At 45.5% G+C, this 16,772-nt stretch overlaps 2 protein-coding genes across 13 annotated transcripts; both read right to left on the reverse strand.

The window, feature by feature from the left end:
• Window positions 1–5: 5 nt before the first annotated feature.
• On the reverse strand, window positions 6–2,900 carry LOC109484084 (short-chain collagen C4-like; the record flags this gene model as incomplete). The annotated part of the gene is made up of 6 exons (XM_019787297.1): window positions 2,766–2,900; window positions 2,239–2,335; window positions 1,867–2,021; window positions 1,660–1,720; window positions 1,423–1,494; window positions 6–484 (listed from the first exon to the last, which is right to left on the reverse strand). Coding segments are annotated over exons 1-6 (999 nt in total), but the record flags the coding sequence as incomplete, so codon positions are not given.
• Window positions 2,901–3,518: 618 nt separating this feature from the next.
• On the reverse strand, window positions 3,519–15,956 carry LOC109484085 (short-chain collagen C4-like). Of its 12 annotated transcripts, none has more exons than XM_019787305.1 (7): window positions 15,635–15,956; window positions 12,207–12,304; window positions 11,665–11,749; window positions 11,324–11,433; window positions 5,173–5,233; window positions 4,962–5,033; window positions 3,519–4,685 (listed from the first exon to the last, which is right to left on the reverse strand). In XM_019787305.1, the coding sequence occupies exons 1-7, from the start codon at window positions 15,798–15,800 to the stop codon at window positions 4,201–4,203; spliced, it is 1,077 nt and encodes a 358-aa protein (XP_019642864.1). In that variant the 5' UTR covers window positions 15,801–15,956; the 3' UTR covers window positions 3,519–4,200. The 12 variants fall into 12 exon arrangements, with proteins under 12 accessions (XP_019642864.1, XP_019642861.1, XP_019642859.1 ...); XM_019787302.1 differs by lacking the exons at window positions 4,962–5,033; window positions 5,173–5,233; window positions 11,324–11,433; window positions 11,665–11,749; window positions 12,207–12,304 and adding exons at window positions 10,368–10,782; window positions 14,364–14,435; window positions 14,600–14,660; window positions 14,797–14,903; window positions 15,169–15,265 and having other exon boundaries at window positions 3,519–4,264; window positions 15,459–15,937; XM_019787300.1 differs by lacking the exons at window positions 11,324–11,433; window positions 11,665–11,749; window positions 12,207–12,304; window positions 15,635–15,956 and adding exons at window positions 6,229–6,419; window positions 6,590–6,686; window positions 6,958–7,091; window positions 12,305–12,625.
• Window positions 15,957–16,772: the final 816 nt, after the last annotated feature.

Below are 16,772 nucleotides of genomic sequence, written 5' to 3' on the forward strand. Positions count from 1 at the left end.
TTGGTGCAGACGACACAGGTGAGTTCCCTCCCTTCCACGTAGTGGCCAGGGGAACACGGCAAGGACCCACAGCGGGCTTCCACGGGGTAGAACAGCGCTCCGTTATGGTCCGCGTGTCCACCAGGTACGGCCTCAGGCTGTTCATCCACACAGACGTACTCTTTAGACCCGTGGTGGCCGTAGTAACCAGCCATGAGGTAGCCATGGTACTCGCGGGTCCAGCCGCTATAACAGGTGTTACGGGCGGGGATCATTAACTTACTGCCGCGGGTTGGGACGTAGCAGACCGCACACGGGACGTCGTTATCGTGAAGGGAGGTGGAGCCGAACGGAACGTTTGTATTCAACTCATACTCAGCGCCGTATATGTAAGACTTCTCCCCCTGGACTCCATCTTGGTACAGTCCCCACTGTGGGTCGGTCGGCAGACACTGGTAGTTGGTCCCGCCGCCTGACTGAGTGTAATCTGTGCCTCCCGCAACACCTGAAATCATACCAGACTTAAGAGTGCACAGACATAATCAGACCTTTGTTAAATTTGTTAATTTGGAATAACGCTTGAAAGAGTCAACATTTTGGCAGAGTCTTCATGTAAGCCATCACAAATCGCCGGCGAGCGCAGCCACGCGCACGGGGCCGTGGCGCGCCCTTGCCGTGCATTCTCAAAAGGCCGCGTTGGTAGGAGCGCTGGGGGTGCCGGGTCCGTCACCGTGCATTCCCTCAAGCTAAGTCCGCGTCGATAGGATAGGTTTCAAGTAAATGTAGTACCGCAAAAGGGTAACTCACTTTCTGAGCTGTAGTAACTGTAGTAAATGTAGTTGGATACAATTAGGCCACTCCGACTTAATTTTATGCATGACATCCTCTTAATACCCCCAAACTAGTGCGCGCGGGCGAATAAAAAAAATTCCGGCCGAAAATAAAAATGCTACAAAACCACAGGAATACTCTGTACAAAGCTGGTATCCTGAATTTGCGGCAGTATTAGACATGCTGGCTTTTTGTGGCACTGCACGTATGTACTGAGTTTTGAGTAGTGGTGCTATCCTCCTGAGCTACTACAGGCTTCGTATTGTCGCTGACTACCCAGGCCTAGAGCCTCAGAGGACGTGATCTTTTTTTTTTTTTTAGAACAGGCGAAAATTAATGCGCGCGCGGATGTCATCCATAAAATTAAGTCGGTGTGGCCTTAATGCGGGCCGTGTCACAGCCTGTGCCGTTCATTCCCGCAAGGCCGCTTCGGTAGGAGCGCTTGGGGTGACGGGTCCGACGCGGCCATGCGGGAATGTACGGTGACAGACCCGACACGCCCCGCGCTCCTACAGACGCGGCCATGCGGGAATGCATTTTAACTGGCACTGCAAGAAAGCTATGAAAATGTAGCACCACGCAAGCCATTTGTATTCAACAAAGACATCTTACCCGAGTACACCAACTCTGCTCCGCCGTTATCAGCGCAAGTCTTCCTCCCCCATCGGATGTACACACTTCCTCCTGAAGAATTAATGATCAAGAGGCGGCATGTGAAGTAATGTAACTATAACCATCTAATGATAAATATATATATACTTAAAAGTTTATATGTGGATCGGACCTAGGAAAGCAAAATATGAAAGTATGCAGAATATCTTTGATTGACAAAGATGAAAAAGTTGTCACCTGCGCCTGGCGCCCCGTCTCTTCCCGGCGGTCCTGTGTCTCCCTTGTCCCCGGGTGGACCCTGCCATGGTGAGGATATACATGGAAGAATATGTCAGTATAACAGGATGCTGAGTGATATGCATGTTTCTACATACGTTTCTGGTTACTACAATGTCTACATATAATGGTAACAAACATTAGTATAAACAACGGGTATCTGCAAACCTGCAAGCCCACAGGTCCTGCTGGTCCAGCCACACCTTGAACGCCATCCCGTCCGTCCCGCCCGTGCTGTCCGTCCGTCCCGGGCTGTCCGTCTGTCCCGGGCTGTCCGGCTAGTCCATCCCGACCGTCTCGCCCAGGAGGACCTTGAGCGCAGCCTGACAGAAAACGCATGTTCAGTTTTTGAAGGACAGACCAATCTCACTGCAAGCACAGTCAGCCCCTGTGTTTAATGTTGCATTAATTGAATAGACTCTTGAGGAATGTAAAAAAAAAACGTTACATTGAGCTTTTATTGAACATGCATGGATGGTATTTTTGGCAATCAATTGTTCGTAAACAGATTTGGGGTTAAACTCAAGGGTCAATACTCACGGTCGAACAGCCCGGAAGAGCCGATAGCTTGTCTCTTGACTCGCACAGCCTCATCCTGACTCGTACTGACGACATCCGCACCCAAACCTGCACCTTCCTGTTATGAACATTCTGTTGTTTTAATGAATGAATGAATGAATGAATGAATGAATGAATGAATGAAGACCTTTATTGTACAAACATACCCACTGGGTTAGGTACAAAGGTTAACTTGAATACACAAATATATACACAAGATCAATCTAGTACTAGCACTAGTCTGTTACATAATTTCGACTTCTTTTCGCTTCTCTGTGATGTTGAAAAGATAAGAACATACAAGTTTGAGGATCGAGGGTTTGTCTAAGTTCATTAAAAATGTGAATAATGACGGGGGCGTGTTGGGGGTTAAGCGCTATAGTGTATATACACAGTATAATCTGTTCTTCTTTATCTATTCGTCTTAAGGTGCAAGAGAGGCACTTACAAAGACAGATTTAGCTTGGATGTCGCTGGGAAAAGAGAGAAAGACAAGAGATGTTGTGCACCACCACCACCCCCGTCAGCACGCTGATCCCGCACACCAGGGCGGCCAGGACGCCCACCAGCGGCCCGACCAACACGGGGAGACGGTCCCGGCGGGTCGGTCCACCGGACAGGAACGGACTCTTCTCTGCAGTCATTCTTGTTTAGTCGGCCGTTTACTTTAACTCAGTATTTTTAAGAAAGTCTCAGAGCAAGCACGCTGTCAAGGAAGTAATAGCTTGCGAGAAAAACCTGCGCGTAACATGCTCTATTTTTAGGCATTGAACGTTTCTTCTTACTTGTCCCTCATTGTTTCAGGGTCGTTAACTTCCAAGTTGAAAGGAATAGCATTCTCATTTGTTGAAAAAACAAAGTCCCATTGACATGGCTGGATTGAGAGCATATCGTTTTCTCCTAAGCTAAAGTTCTTTGGCCTGGGGGGGGGTGCTTGCAGAGATCCATAATATCAATCTCTCTACCTCAGTTTCTTACATATTCTTTAAAGTTCTGCTATGTACTGTACACACGCTAGCAAAAAGTCTAGGACTGTGCTCTGTTTGTTTGATTGTTAGTTTATTTCGCATAACCAGTAAACCGCCTTTAGGCGTAACACACCAGTTTTGTACGTACAAACTGCGTAAGACCTGACTGACATTATTGATATTACTATACATCTGAACCACCCAAACAATACACAGTTGAAGTTGACTATGTCGTCAACCACTGGAACTAAAGACGTCAAAAGACACACAAAGATACCAACAGCTGGAGGGGAATTGACTGTTACATGTAGTCACGATTTATTTCAGCTTGAAGCCATCTCAAATCAGGCAAAGCAATAAACTATTATTGTATGCAGGACTGAGACTTGATTTCACTACAAGTAGCTTATGGTGTGCTTTTAGCCAACTCACAGCAAATAAAGAAGTCATATGAGTCTTCGATTAACATCCGCGAAACTTAGGAGAATATGATATTGTGGTTACCATACCATTGAATCACACAACATTTCGTCTGGGCTATTTCTAAAGCTTTCGCAAAGTACATGTAGTAACTGCTGCCCCTCACTAAACAGAAATAACAATTGTTCTGGTGATGGATAAAGCGAATATACAAATACACCACAAATCTCAACCACACAGAATTTGATATTCCTCTTAGGACTTGTTAACACTGCCCTCATATTACATGAAAATCGTCACATCAAACTTTGAAATCTTAACTTTAGAGGCAAACACGAACTAACCACATCGAAAAAAATCAATGTCAGCCTAAATTTGACACAATGGAAATCTTTACTCTCCAAGCAGAGGTTGGTCGGAAAGATTATTACCTTTGTAATATGCCCCTTTTTTTTCTGTCACTACTTAAACCCATTAGTGGGGGTAGCAAGAAAACGGGTCAGAAAAAGGGGCATATTAGAATGGTAACAATATTTACGGATGTGTCATTAATGGTCTACTTGGTGCAGACGACACAGGTGAGTTCCCTCCCTTCCACGTAGCGGGGACACGGCAGGGACCCACAGCGGGCTTCCACGGGGTAGAACAGCGCTCCGTTATGGTCCGCGTGTCCGCCCGGTACGGCCTCAGGCTGTTCATCCACACAGACGTACTCTTTAGACCCGGGGTGGTTGTAGTAACTAGCCATGAGGTAGCCATGGTACTCGCGGGTCCAGCCGCTATAACAGGTGTTACGGGCGGGGATCATTAACTTACTGCCGCGGGTTGGGACGTAGCAGGCAGCACACGGGACGTCGTTATCGTGAAGGGAGGTGGAGCCGAACGGAACGTTTGTGTTCAACTCGTACTCAGCGCCGTATATGTAAGACTTCTCCCCCTGGACTCCATCTTGGTACCGTCGACCCCACTGTGGGTCGGTCGGCAGACACTGGTAGTTGGTCCCGCCGCCGGGGTGGTTGTGATATGTGCCTCCTGCCACACCTGAATGGAGATACTCAGAAATGTCAAGCGATCGCGCGCGAAAACAATGAAACAATCATCAATATCATCATATTATACTATTTACAAGAATACATAGAAATGTGTACCTCCTGCCACAACTGAAATCAAACAAAGTTTCCGCACTACAGACATAGACCTCTTGTAAATTATGTTCGTAGAATTTGAACAACACTCAAAAGGGTAAACATTTGAACAGGCGCTGCTAAGAAAATGTAGCACCACGCAAGCCGTTTGTATTCAACAAAGACATCTTACCCGAGTACACCAACTCTGCTCCGCCGTTATCAGCGCAAGTCTTCCTCCCCCATCGGATGTACACACTTCCTCCTGAAGAAAGTATATCAAAAAGAAGACGTGTATAACAGGAAAAATCAAAAACTATATCTACATCAACGTGGAACGTAGCTGCCAGGCAGATTAAAGTACTACGTATATATTTGATTGACAAAGATGAAAAAGTTGTTACCTGCGCCTGTCGCCCCGTCTCTTCCCGGCGGTCCTGTGTCTCCCTTGTCCCCGGGTGGACCCTGCCATGGTGAGGATATACGTATACATGGAAACCATGTCAGGACAAGAGGATGATGAGCGATATACATGTTTCCACTGATCTTGGCGTTTCTGGTAACTTACAAATATATACATAATGATAACGACCATTTAGCGATAAACAAACAAAAAAAAAAACAAGAGTTCCGAAATCTCATACCTCCATGAAATATGGGCTTGCTTTGTCCTCATTAATTATGCAAATAACCTCTACATTAACATAATATATGCAGATCGATGCAAACCTTTATGAAACTTGCACATGTCACGAGGTATAAAATTCCCATCATTCACCAATAAGGATTCACAGAATTTTCACATTAATTATGCAAATTAGGTCATCATTTGCATAATTGGTATCTGTTGATGTTCCGCCTGCCACAGATTAAATAGATTACATGTATAGCAGTACCATTACATGAAGCACTGTAATTATAGAATTTCCTCATTAATCATGCAAATTCAGTCCTCATTTGCATAATTTGTGCAACTTTTATTTTAAAATTTAATCATGTGCAACTGTCTCTCAGGTACCTACACACCAAAAATGATGAAAGTACGTTGTTCCAATCTGGACTTATTGGCTTTGAAAGTTTTTACCAGAAACTAACCTGCAGTTCCAGAACAAGCTGCTGGGGGGGGGGGCAGCCACTTATTCCTGACAGGACAAGCTATCTGTCACCAAAAAGTCAAGACATAGCTTGTTCAGGACAAAAGATACAAAAACCGGAAGTTCTGCTGCAGTACCAAGGTCATCCACCAGGAGGCCCAGACTTGACCTTGACCTTTGTCTTTCTAAGACGAACCATCATACCAAATATCATCACAATCCATAAAGGCGTTTTGAAATTATGCTGACTACTAAGTTGCGGAAACACACACAGACACACAGACAGACACACACACACAGACATACAGACAGACACGCCAAAAACAATACCTCCATTTCTCATGGAGGTAACAACGATTTGCAAACCTGCAAGCCCACAGGTCCTGCTGGTCCAGCCACACCTTGAATGCCATCCCGTCCGTCCCGCCCGGGTTGTCCCGCCGTTCCGGGCTGTCCGTCCGTCCCGGGTTGTCCGTCCGTCCCGGGCTGTCCGTCCTGTCCGGGCTGTCCGGCTGGTCCATCCCGTCCGTCTCGCCCAGGCTGACCTTGAGCGCAGCCTAGGAGGAAACGCATGTTCAATTTTTCATCATATCCGTGAAGGATACAAGAACAGCCAGCCGATTGAATAGACTGACTCTCGAGGAATGTAAAAAAAAACGTCGCATTGAGCTATTATTGAACATGCATGGATGGTATTTTTGGGTTAAACTCAAGGGTTAATACTCACGGTCGAACAGCCCAGAGGAGGCGATAGCTTGTCTCTTGACTCGCACCGCGTCATCCTGACTCGTACTGACGACCTCCGCACCCAAACCTCCACCTTCCTGTTATGAACATTCTGTTGTTTCAATGGCGGGGGCGGGTTGGGGGTTAAGCGCTATAGTGTATATACACAGTATAATCTGTTCTTCTTTATCTATTCGTCTTAAGGTGCAAGAGAGGCACTTACAAAGACAGATTTAGCTTGGATGTCGCTGGGAAAGGAGAGAAAGACAAGAGATACAGGTAATAATGTAACGTGAAATTAACGTTAGATTTGAAAGAAAAAAACATACAAGATTTCCCAGGCTGAAACATATAAGTATAGAAACACACCGCCGATTCGTCGACAGTCCGCGGTCGGTCGTGCCCAGCAAGGGTACCGGCATCCAGCAGGTTCTCCACCGCCACCAGCCGCTCCCTCAGTCCGGTGTTCTCGGTCTGCAGGACTGATAACTCCCGCTGCACACCTGTCAGCTCCTGCTTCACACCTGTCAGCTCCTGCTTCACACCTGTCAGCTCCTGCTGCATGTTGTGCACCACCACCACCCCCGTCAGCACGCTGATCCGGGGGCCGGCCCGCACACCAGGGCGGCCAGGACGCCGACCAGCGGCCCGACCAACACGGAGAGACGGTTCCGGCGGTTCGGTCCACCGGACAGGAACGGACTCTGCTTCTCCGCTGTCATTCTTGTTTAGTCGGCCGTTTACTTTAACTCAGTTTTTTTAAAGAAAGTCTCAGAGCAAGCACGCTGAATTTCAAACTGTCAAGGAAGTAAAAGCTTGCGGGAAAAACCTGCGCGTAACATGCTCTATTTTTAGGCATTGGGCGTTTCTATTCAGTACTTGTCCCTCATTGGTTCAGGGTCTTTAACGTCCTGTATATTGATATGTTTACAACCTCAAGACAAGTTGAAAGGAACAGCATTCTCATTTGTTTAAAAAACAAAGTCTCATTGACATGGCTTGATTGGCAGCATATCGTCTTCTCTTAAGCTAAAGTTCAGTGCTCGTGTGTGTGTGGGGGCCCCCCCGTGTACACTATATGACATCCAGTAGATTTCTAGCGGGAACCAATCATAGGGCTGCTGACAGGTCACCGACTAGCGGCTATTATCACCTTGTTTCATGTAAATGCCATGAACTCAACCAGAGCGCGTATATTGTTTCTTGTTTACATCAGTACTAAGTACTAGTACTTCCACAATCAGTTAGTAAAGTCATACCTTAGTAAAATCTACTTTGATGAACGAATAAAAACGGGACTGTAGACATTAAGTTTTACACATTCAAATGCGGCTGCACTAGCGCTACCACTACGTACGGGAAGGAACGGATCTTAGCGAAGCCGAGATTTGTGAACCAAACCCAACCCATCGAAGACGGGCCGCCAAACATAAAAATGGAGGGAAATGACAGACAACAAGCCAACAAAGACAACATCACCAGACCAACAAACTTGGAAAACACCACAGCAACTTCAAGCGCTAACGTTGTAAGAACTGTGGAACCACAAACTAGTATGTTTGCGTCAGCGGAAAGGCTGTCGAAGTAACCACTACATGAAAAACTGCGGCGAAAAAGTAACATGGGTTCGTCCCAAATCTAGACGCAAGTGAGCTACAAAAGTAATAGAACCTATGCATCTTGCTTGTTGCTGTCAACTTACCCGTTAAAGATTGAACCGATACATGTACGTACTATAACTTGCCATACCCGGCCAAAGACGACTACATTACTGTTACTCTTCATTTTGTGCTGTATAATGTATATGCGTTACATTATCTATCATTGTCATTTCTGTAAATTCCTTAAAACATCTACTGTTAGTTTGCGTAACATTACGTAGTGCTACAATCTGCGTAAAAAGTGGGCTTCATTACGTGTTATCTGCTAAGTCGTGTTGGTATTGAAAACTGTTTTATTGTGCCGTTCTTCTACAAACAGCCAGCAGAATTATGAAGATACTAGTACTCGTTCTCAATACACATGCTGCAAACTAAAGTAATGGCAGTCCTACGAAAATTCTGTTTGTAATGTATAAGCGCTTTATGTCGACGTACAATGGGTGTGAAATACATGTTTTCGCCCATCGTGTGCCACCGGCTCGGTGGTAATTGGCTACTTTACAAGTGAAAGAACCGCGTCCGTGGGCCTTGATAAATTATTCAGCAGCCCTCTGATTGGTCCCCGCTAGACATTTACTGGATGTCATTCAGTGACGAGGGGGGGGGGGGGTAGGAATCCATGTGGTCTTAACGCCACAACTCAGTTCCACTCCAGAATTACAATACATCTTTCTCTTCTCTTTCACACACACACACACACACATACACACACACACAAACACTCACACAAACACACACACTGTGACACACCACACACACACACNGTTACTCTTCATTTTGTGCTGTATAATGTATATGCGTTACATTATCTATCATTGTCATTTCTGTAAATTCCTTAAAACATCTACTGTTAGTTTGCGTAACATTTACGTAGTGCTACAATCTGCGTAAAAAGTGGGCTTCATTACGTGTTATCTGCTAAGTCGTGTTGGTATTGAAAAACTGTTTTATTGTGCCGTTCTTCTACAAACAGCCAGCAGAATTATGAAGATACTAGTACTCGTTCTCAATACACATGCTGCAAACTAAAGTAATGGCAGTCCTACGAAAATTCTGTTTGTAATGTATAAGCGCTTTATGTCGACGTACAATGGGTGTGAAATACATGTTTTCGCCCATCGTGTGCCCACCGGCTCGGTGGTAATTGGCTACTTTACAAGTGAAAGAACCGCGTCCGTGGGGCCTTGATAAATTATTCAGCAGCCCTCTGATTGGTCCCCGCTAGACATTTACTGGATGTCATTCAGTGGCGAGGGGGGGGGGGGGTAGGAATCCATGTGGTCTTAACGCCACAACTCAGTTCCACTCCAGAATTACAATACATCTTTCTCTTCTCTTTCACACACACACACACACACAACACACACACACAAACACTCACACAAACACACACACTGTGACACACCACACACACACACACAAACACAAACACACACACACCACACATACATACACACACACAAACACACACACAGCTAGTGTGTTACGCCGAAGGGCGGTTATGTCGGCTATAAAGATACGGATGCAAACACACAAAAAAATGGTAACCTTTCAAAATTTACCAATACATGCCCTAGATACTACATGTAGACAATGAGAAACGTTCGATCATAATTCACACAGCTGGTAGTTGTTTATTTAGAAAACCAAAACAACACACAGTTGAAGTTGGCTATATCGTCATCCAATGGAACTGAAAACGTCACAAAATACACATAGATACCAACTTCTGAAGGGGGTTGACGTTTATAGTAGTCAAGCTTTATCTCAACTTGAAGCCATGTCAAATCAGGCAAAGCAACAAACTATTATGATATGCAGCATTTAATAAACTTCATTTTACTTTAAACTAAATGGCTTATTAGGCATGATATACATCATAAATCATACGAAATCGCAAAGAAGTTCTGAGCATTCTGCACAACTTCAAAGAATATTACATTGCGGTTACAATACAATGAAAATTGATTTACACGCACTTGGGCACTTGTAGCCAAACCATAAAAGTAGAAAAGTGATAGCAGAATGGTGAGAATGGATGTGTCATTAAAGGTCTACTTGGTGCAGACGACACAGGTGAGTTCCCTTCCTTCAACGTATTGGGGACACGGCAGGGACCCACAGCGGGCTTCCACGGGGTAGAACAGCGCCTCGTGACGGGTTGCGTGTCCGCCCGGTAGGGTCTCAAGTTGTTCATCCACACAGACGTACTCTTTAGACCCGTGGTGGCCGTAGTAACCAGCCATGAGGTAACCATGGTACTCGCGGGTCCAGCCGCTATAACAGGTGTTACGGGCGGGGATCATTAACTTACTGCCGCGGGTTGGGACGTAGCAGACCGCACACGGGACGTCGTGGTTGTCGAATGAGGAGTCAAACGGAGCGTTTGTGTTCAAGTCGTACTCAGCGCCGTACATGTAAGCCTTCCACCCCTGGACTCCATCTTGGTACCGTCCCCACTGTGGGTCGGTCGGCAGACACTGGTAGTTGGTCCCGCCGCCTGACTGAGTGTAATGTGTGCCTCCCGCAACACCTGAAATCATACAAGGTTTCCCGGTCTTAAAGTCCACAGACATATTCAAAACCTTTATCAAATTGCCAAAGAAAGCCACGAAAATGTAGCACCACACAAGCCGTTTGTATTCAACAAAGACATCTTACCCGAGTACACCAACTCTGCTCCGCCGTTATCAGCACAAGTCTTCCTCCCCCATCGGATGTACACACTTCCTCCTGAAGAAAGTATATCAAAAAGAAGACGTACATTACAGGAAAAATCAAATACTATATCTACATAAACGTGGATTGTAACCAGGCAGATTGGTTGATTAAAATGTTAAAGTATTTAAGTACTACGTATATATTTGATTGACAAAGATGAAAAAGTTGTTACCTGCGCCTGGCTCCCCGTCTCTTCCCGGCAGTCCTGTGTCTCCCTTGTCCCCGGCTGGACCCTGCCATGGTGATCAATAAAGTACAATCTTGTCAGTATCTTACACACATAAAGACCTTTTTTGCTATTATTAATATGGTATACATCTAACGTTAACTTGAAACCAGGATAAGTTTCGTACCTGTAAGCCGACCGGTCCGGTTGGCCCTGCCGAGCCTGGGACTCCGTCCCTTCCGTCCCGCCCGGCTACCCCGTCCCTTCCCGCGGGACCAGGGGGTCCCTGCTGGCAAACTGCGATGTACAACCAAAGTTGTGAGTTGAGACCGTATCATTGAGAATTTTATTTGAGATCTTTTGATTAGGCCGAGAATATCTTGATAAACATGAAAATGAACTTGAATTTCCATCATCATTTTCACTACGGCCAGTTGTTATGTTCTATTATTTTAAAGTGTATTTACCAGTCATACACACGAGCAGAGTATTTGTACAGATGTACTAGTAAGAGCAAGATATCCATACACTCACGTCCACCCAACACCGGCCCGTCTCTCTTCACTCGCGCGGAACCATGGTCTCCGTCGTCTGGCGTCATCATACCGTCATTCTGTTTAAAACGGCAAACGACAGCAATGTACTGACTGCTCGTTAAATTGCCAATCAAGATAGTTAAGTGTTAGACTAGGGACAAATAAAAGCACGCGTGTTACACAATGCAAAGAGCGGACATTAAGTTACATACAATTGAATGGGGCTAGACTAGTACAACAACAGTCACGGTTGAGTGTATTACGCCCCCATTCAAATAGGACGGCTTTCATGACGCTTTCTCTGCGACCTGAAATTGGCCTGAGCGCGAAGAGAGCGCAGAAAGATCGCCAGGATCGCCATGGGAGCGTGCTGAGAGCGCCATAATCGCCGTCACCTCGGCGACTGTTTTGAACCAGCTCATACCATCGCCGTTAGAGCGCCGATGATGGCGATCCAACAATGAGCACAGAGTAAATTTTACAAATGACGATATCTGGTACGGGGGATAATGTTGAAAGGTTAGGCGTACTCGCCTGAGACAGATCGTCGGCCACCTCCCCGCCGGTAAAGCCATGGAAGCTCTCTAGAACAGCCAGACGTTCTCTAGCAGCGGTCAGCTCCCGCTTCACACCTGTCAACTCCTGCTGCATGTTGTGCACCACCACCACCCCCGTCAGCACGCTGATCCCGCACACCAGGGCGGCCAGGACGCCGACCAGCGGCCCGACCAACACGGGGAGACGGTCCCGGCGGGTCGGTCTACCGGACAGGAACGGACTCTGCTTCTCGGGAGTCATGTTTTCTCGCTTTTTAGGCTATCAAAACTTTATCCACGACTGTTGAACGTTTACCAAGTCGCTCCGAGTTCTGAATGCTCGCAGTTGTAGACTCACAAGGAACTAAAATGTCGAGAAAAACAACGCGAACCAAGTTTTATTTCAGGACTTCTTACGTATTATGCTTGGTTCTCATTGGTTCAGTGTTTTTACTTCCTGTAAGTTGATATGGCATGTTTACAGGCTTTACTCAACCGTTGTACAAAAATTCCTAGAAGAAAACGTCGCTGGGAAAAATGTTTTTCCGCTGACGTCATCATCACACATTCTCATTGGTCAGAATGTGATTGATAGCTGACCTCGAACCCTTTCTACGAAGAAAGGTGACTTTAGGCTAACATGATTGTTGCGCAACCTGTGTGTCTTTAAAGGTCAACGCTCTAGCGGATTCACAGAAGTCGCTGTGGAAAAAACACTACAACTTACAGATAGAAAAAATACAAAGGCTCACAAATCAATAATAAACGGGGTATAGTGTGTGTATTTCTTTAATATTTTTCATTCAGAAAATATACAAAAGTACACGTCAGACTTTGAGGTAAACCTAGAGCTTTCTCCTGAAGTCTCAGAATGTGGCAGTAATTAGTAGATACGAAACAAGACAGACAGATGAACACTTGCAAGCGCAGACCTCTACCGGTAAATACTGATTTATTTATGCATGCATCAATGGTTGCAGCAGATAGTATATGTCCAACAGAACACAGCAACATGGTATTTGACATTCCTCATTTAGTAAATACAAAGGTGTACTTTTTATTTGCATCGATGTCAAAATCTCTCTCATAGTATCCTCTATCCGCGTTTAGACCAAGTACAAGTGAGCTAAATTCGATTATTCTTCCCCCATCACTGAAAATCATAAAGCAGTGATTATACAAAAATAATTCCAATCCTTTCCCAAAAGGGAGAAAATTTTATCAGTCACAGTCAATAAGTGTATTTTGTCTAGCAAGGACGGGCTGTCCAAATCAAATAATGTCAATACCTCATTTCTAGGAACGACAAGAGTGACACTAATTCACAGAATTCATTAATGAAATAAAGACCTTTATTGTACAAAAATACCCACCACGTTACGTACAATAATAATGGTCTACTTTGTGCAGACGACACAGGTGAGTTCCCTCCCTTCCACGTAGTGGCCATGGGAACACTGCAGGGACCCACAGCGGGCTTCCACGGGGTAGAGCGTCGCTCCGTCATGGTTTTCCTGTCCGTCCGGTACAGCCTCAGGCTGTTCATCCACACAGACGTACTCTTTATTACTGTTGTGGTTGTAGTATTCAGTCATGAGGTAACCATGGTACTCGCGGGTCCAGCCGCTATAACAGGTGTTACGGGCGGGGATCATTAACTTACTGCCGCGGGTTGGGACGTAGCAGACCGCACACGGGACGTTGTCATCTTGAGCCGAAGCCGAGCCGGAGCCGAACGGGACGTTTGTGTTCAACTGGTACTCAGCGCCGTACATGTAAGCCTTGTTCCCTTGGACTCCATCTTGGTACCGTCCCCACTGTGGGTCGGTCGGCAGACACTGGTAGTTGGTCCCGCCGCCTGTGTTGTCGAACCATTCACCTCCAGCCACACCTGAATAGATGTACTCAAAAATTTCAAGCGAAAACGATGAAACAAGTCATCAACATCATCATATACTGTTAACAAGAATACACTGAAACGTATGCCTCCTGCCACACCTGAAATCAAATAATGTTTCCCACACTACAGACATAGACCATCTGTCAATAATGTTCATGGAACACTCAAAAGAGTTAACATTTGAACTGGCGCTGTGATGCAGCTAAGAAAAGGTAGCACCACGCAAGCCGTTTGTATTCAACAAAGACATCTTACCCGAGTACACCAACTCTGCTCCGCCGTTATCAGCGCAAGTCTTCCTCCCCCATCGGATGTACACACTTCCTCCTGAAGACATTAATGATAAAGAAGCAACATGTGAATTCAATGTAACAATAACCATTTAATATCAAAATTATGTATTTAAACTTTTATATGTGTATCGGACCTAGGAATGAAAAATGTGAAAGTATGAAGAATATATTCGATTGACAAGGATGAAAAGTTGTTACCTGCGCCTGGCGCCCCGTCTCTTCCCGGCGGTCCTGTGTCTCCCTTGTCCCCGGGTGGACCCTGCCATGGTGAGGATATACGAGTACATGGAAAACCATGTCAGGACAACAGGGTGATGAGTGACGCCTCTGGTCACAAAATGTATATATATGTATAATGACAACAGAAAATGTGGTGATAAACACGATCTGCAAACCTGCAAGCCCACAGGTCCCGCTGGTCCAGCCACACCTTGAATGCCATCCCGTCCGTCCCGCCCAGGCTGTCCAGCTGGTCCATCTCTACCATCTCTACCAGCACAGCCTGGGAGAAAGCAGATGTTCACTTTCTCATATCATGAAATTCCAAGGGCAGACCAAACTCACGGCTGTACTCACTGAATAGATTGAGTCAGAAGGGAAGTTAACAAAAACGTCACATTAACTCTGATTGCTGAACTAGAACACGAGTTGAAAGGAAACATTGTCATTGTGTTACTTTTTCTCCTGGATTAATTCACGCATTATGCCCCTAACATGCATGCATGGTATTTTGGTGATCAGTTTTAGCAGCTTTACTTAATACTCACGGTCGAACAGCCCAGAAGAGCTGGTAGCTTGTCTCTTGACTCGCACCGCGTCATCCTGGCTCGTACTGACAACCTCCGCACCCAAACCTCCACCTTCCTGTTGTCAACATTCTGTTGTTTTAATGGCGGGGGAAACTATAGCCTTGTATATGCACACTATAATCTGTTACTCTTTATCTATTCGTCTTAAAGTACAAGAGAGGCTCTTAAGAAAAGAGATTTCGCTTGGATGTCGCTGAGAAAGAAAATTAACGTTAAATTTGAAGAAACACATAAGTATAGAAACACACCTCTGACTCGTCAACAGTCCGCGGTCGGTCGTGCCCAGCAAGAGTACCGGCATCCAGCAGGTTCTCCACCGCCACCAGCCTCTCCCTCAGTCCGGTGTTCTCGGTCTGCAGGACTGATAACTCCCGCTTCACACCTGTCAGCTCCTGCTTCACTCCTGTCAGCTCCTGCTTCACACCTGTCAGCTCCTGCTGCATGTTGTGCACCACCTCCACCCCCGTCAGCACGCTGATCCCGCACACCAGGGCGGCCAGGACGCCGACCAGCGGCCCGACCAACACGGGGAGACGGTCCAGGCGGGTCGGTCCACCGGACAGGAACGGACTCTGCTTCTCGGGAGTCATGTTTTCTCGCTTTTTAGGCTATCAAAACTATATCCACGACTGTTGAACGGTTACCAAGTCGCTCTGAGTTCTGAATGCTCGCAGTTGTAGACTCACAAGGAACTAAAATGTCGAGAAAAACAACACGAACCAAGTTTTATTTCAGGACTTCTTACGTATCATGCTTGGGTCTCATTGGTTCAGTGTTTTTACTTCCTGTAAGTTGATACGGCATGTTTACAGGCTTTACTACGGAGGGCCAAGTGTCGCAAAATTACATATATATAAAGACTACTAATTCCTCATATATAAGGATAGATTTTGCACTCACGTATGTATCCAGCTTGACACACACATGTATACACGGTCGCACAAACACATGTATGTCCAACTTTACACACACACACACACATAGTGGATAGGACACACTCGTGTATATCTTTCGTTTTATACATACACATATCATGTTAGGACACACTCATATATGTCTCTCTTATACATACACATATATATAGATGGTAGAACACACTCATGAATGTTTCAGCTTTAGGACAGACCAAGAAGCTTTCATGTCATTGGATACAACTCTTAACAGCTTAACACAGACGAAGATATAATTTTTCAAAGTACATACATAGCTCTTACTAGTCTTACTCTTAGGATCGCACTTGTAAAGAGGAAGTGTCAGCTTGGGCCCCCTGTTTTGTTTTGTTTCAAGGGAATTGTAGAGTTTGAAGAATCGTCCTGACTTTTTGTATACGTTGATAGCACGGTGTTGATAGCCTTAGTGACGGTTGACATAATTTGTAATTTTTCGTGGTAACTTTTCATCTGTATATATACATCGCTAATCACTAAAACGTTGCTCGCTACCCTAGATATTTTCACTGACGCTCGCACTGCCACTACTATTGCCTCCTTCAAAAGGAAGCTATCGAACTCTCTTGGTGTGTGACCCTGACCTCTCCACGTTGATGTATTGTATTATTGTAA

The sequence above is a fragment of the Branchiostoma belcheri genome, unplaced genomic scaffold (assembly GCF_001625305.1).
Source record: "Branchiostoma belcheri isolate BF01 breed outbred unplaced genomic scaffold, Haploidv18h27 scaffold683, whole genome shotgun sequence".
Lineage (NCBI taxonomy): Eukaryota > Metazoa > Chordata > Leptocardii > Amphioxiformes > Branchiostomatidae > Branchiostoma > Branchiostoma belcheri.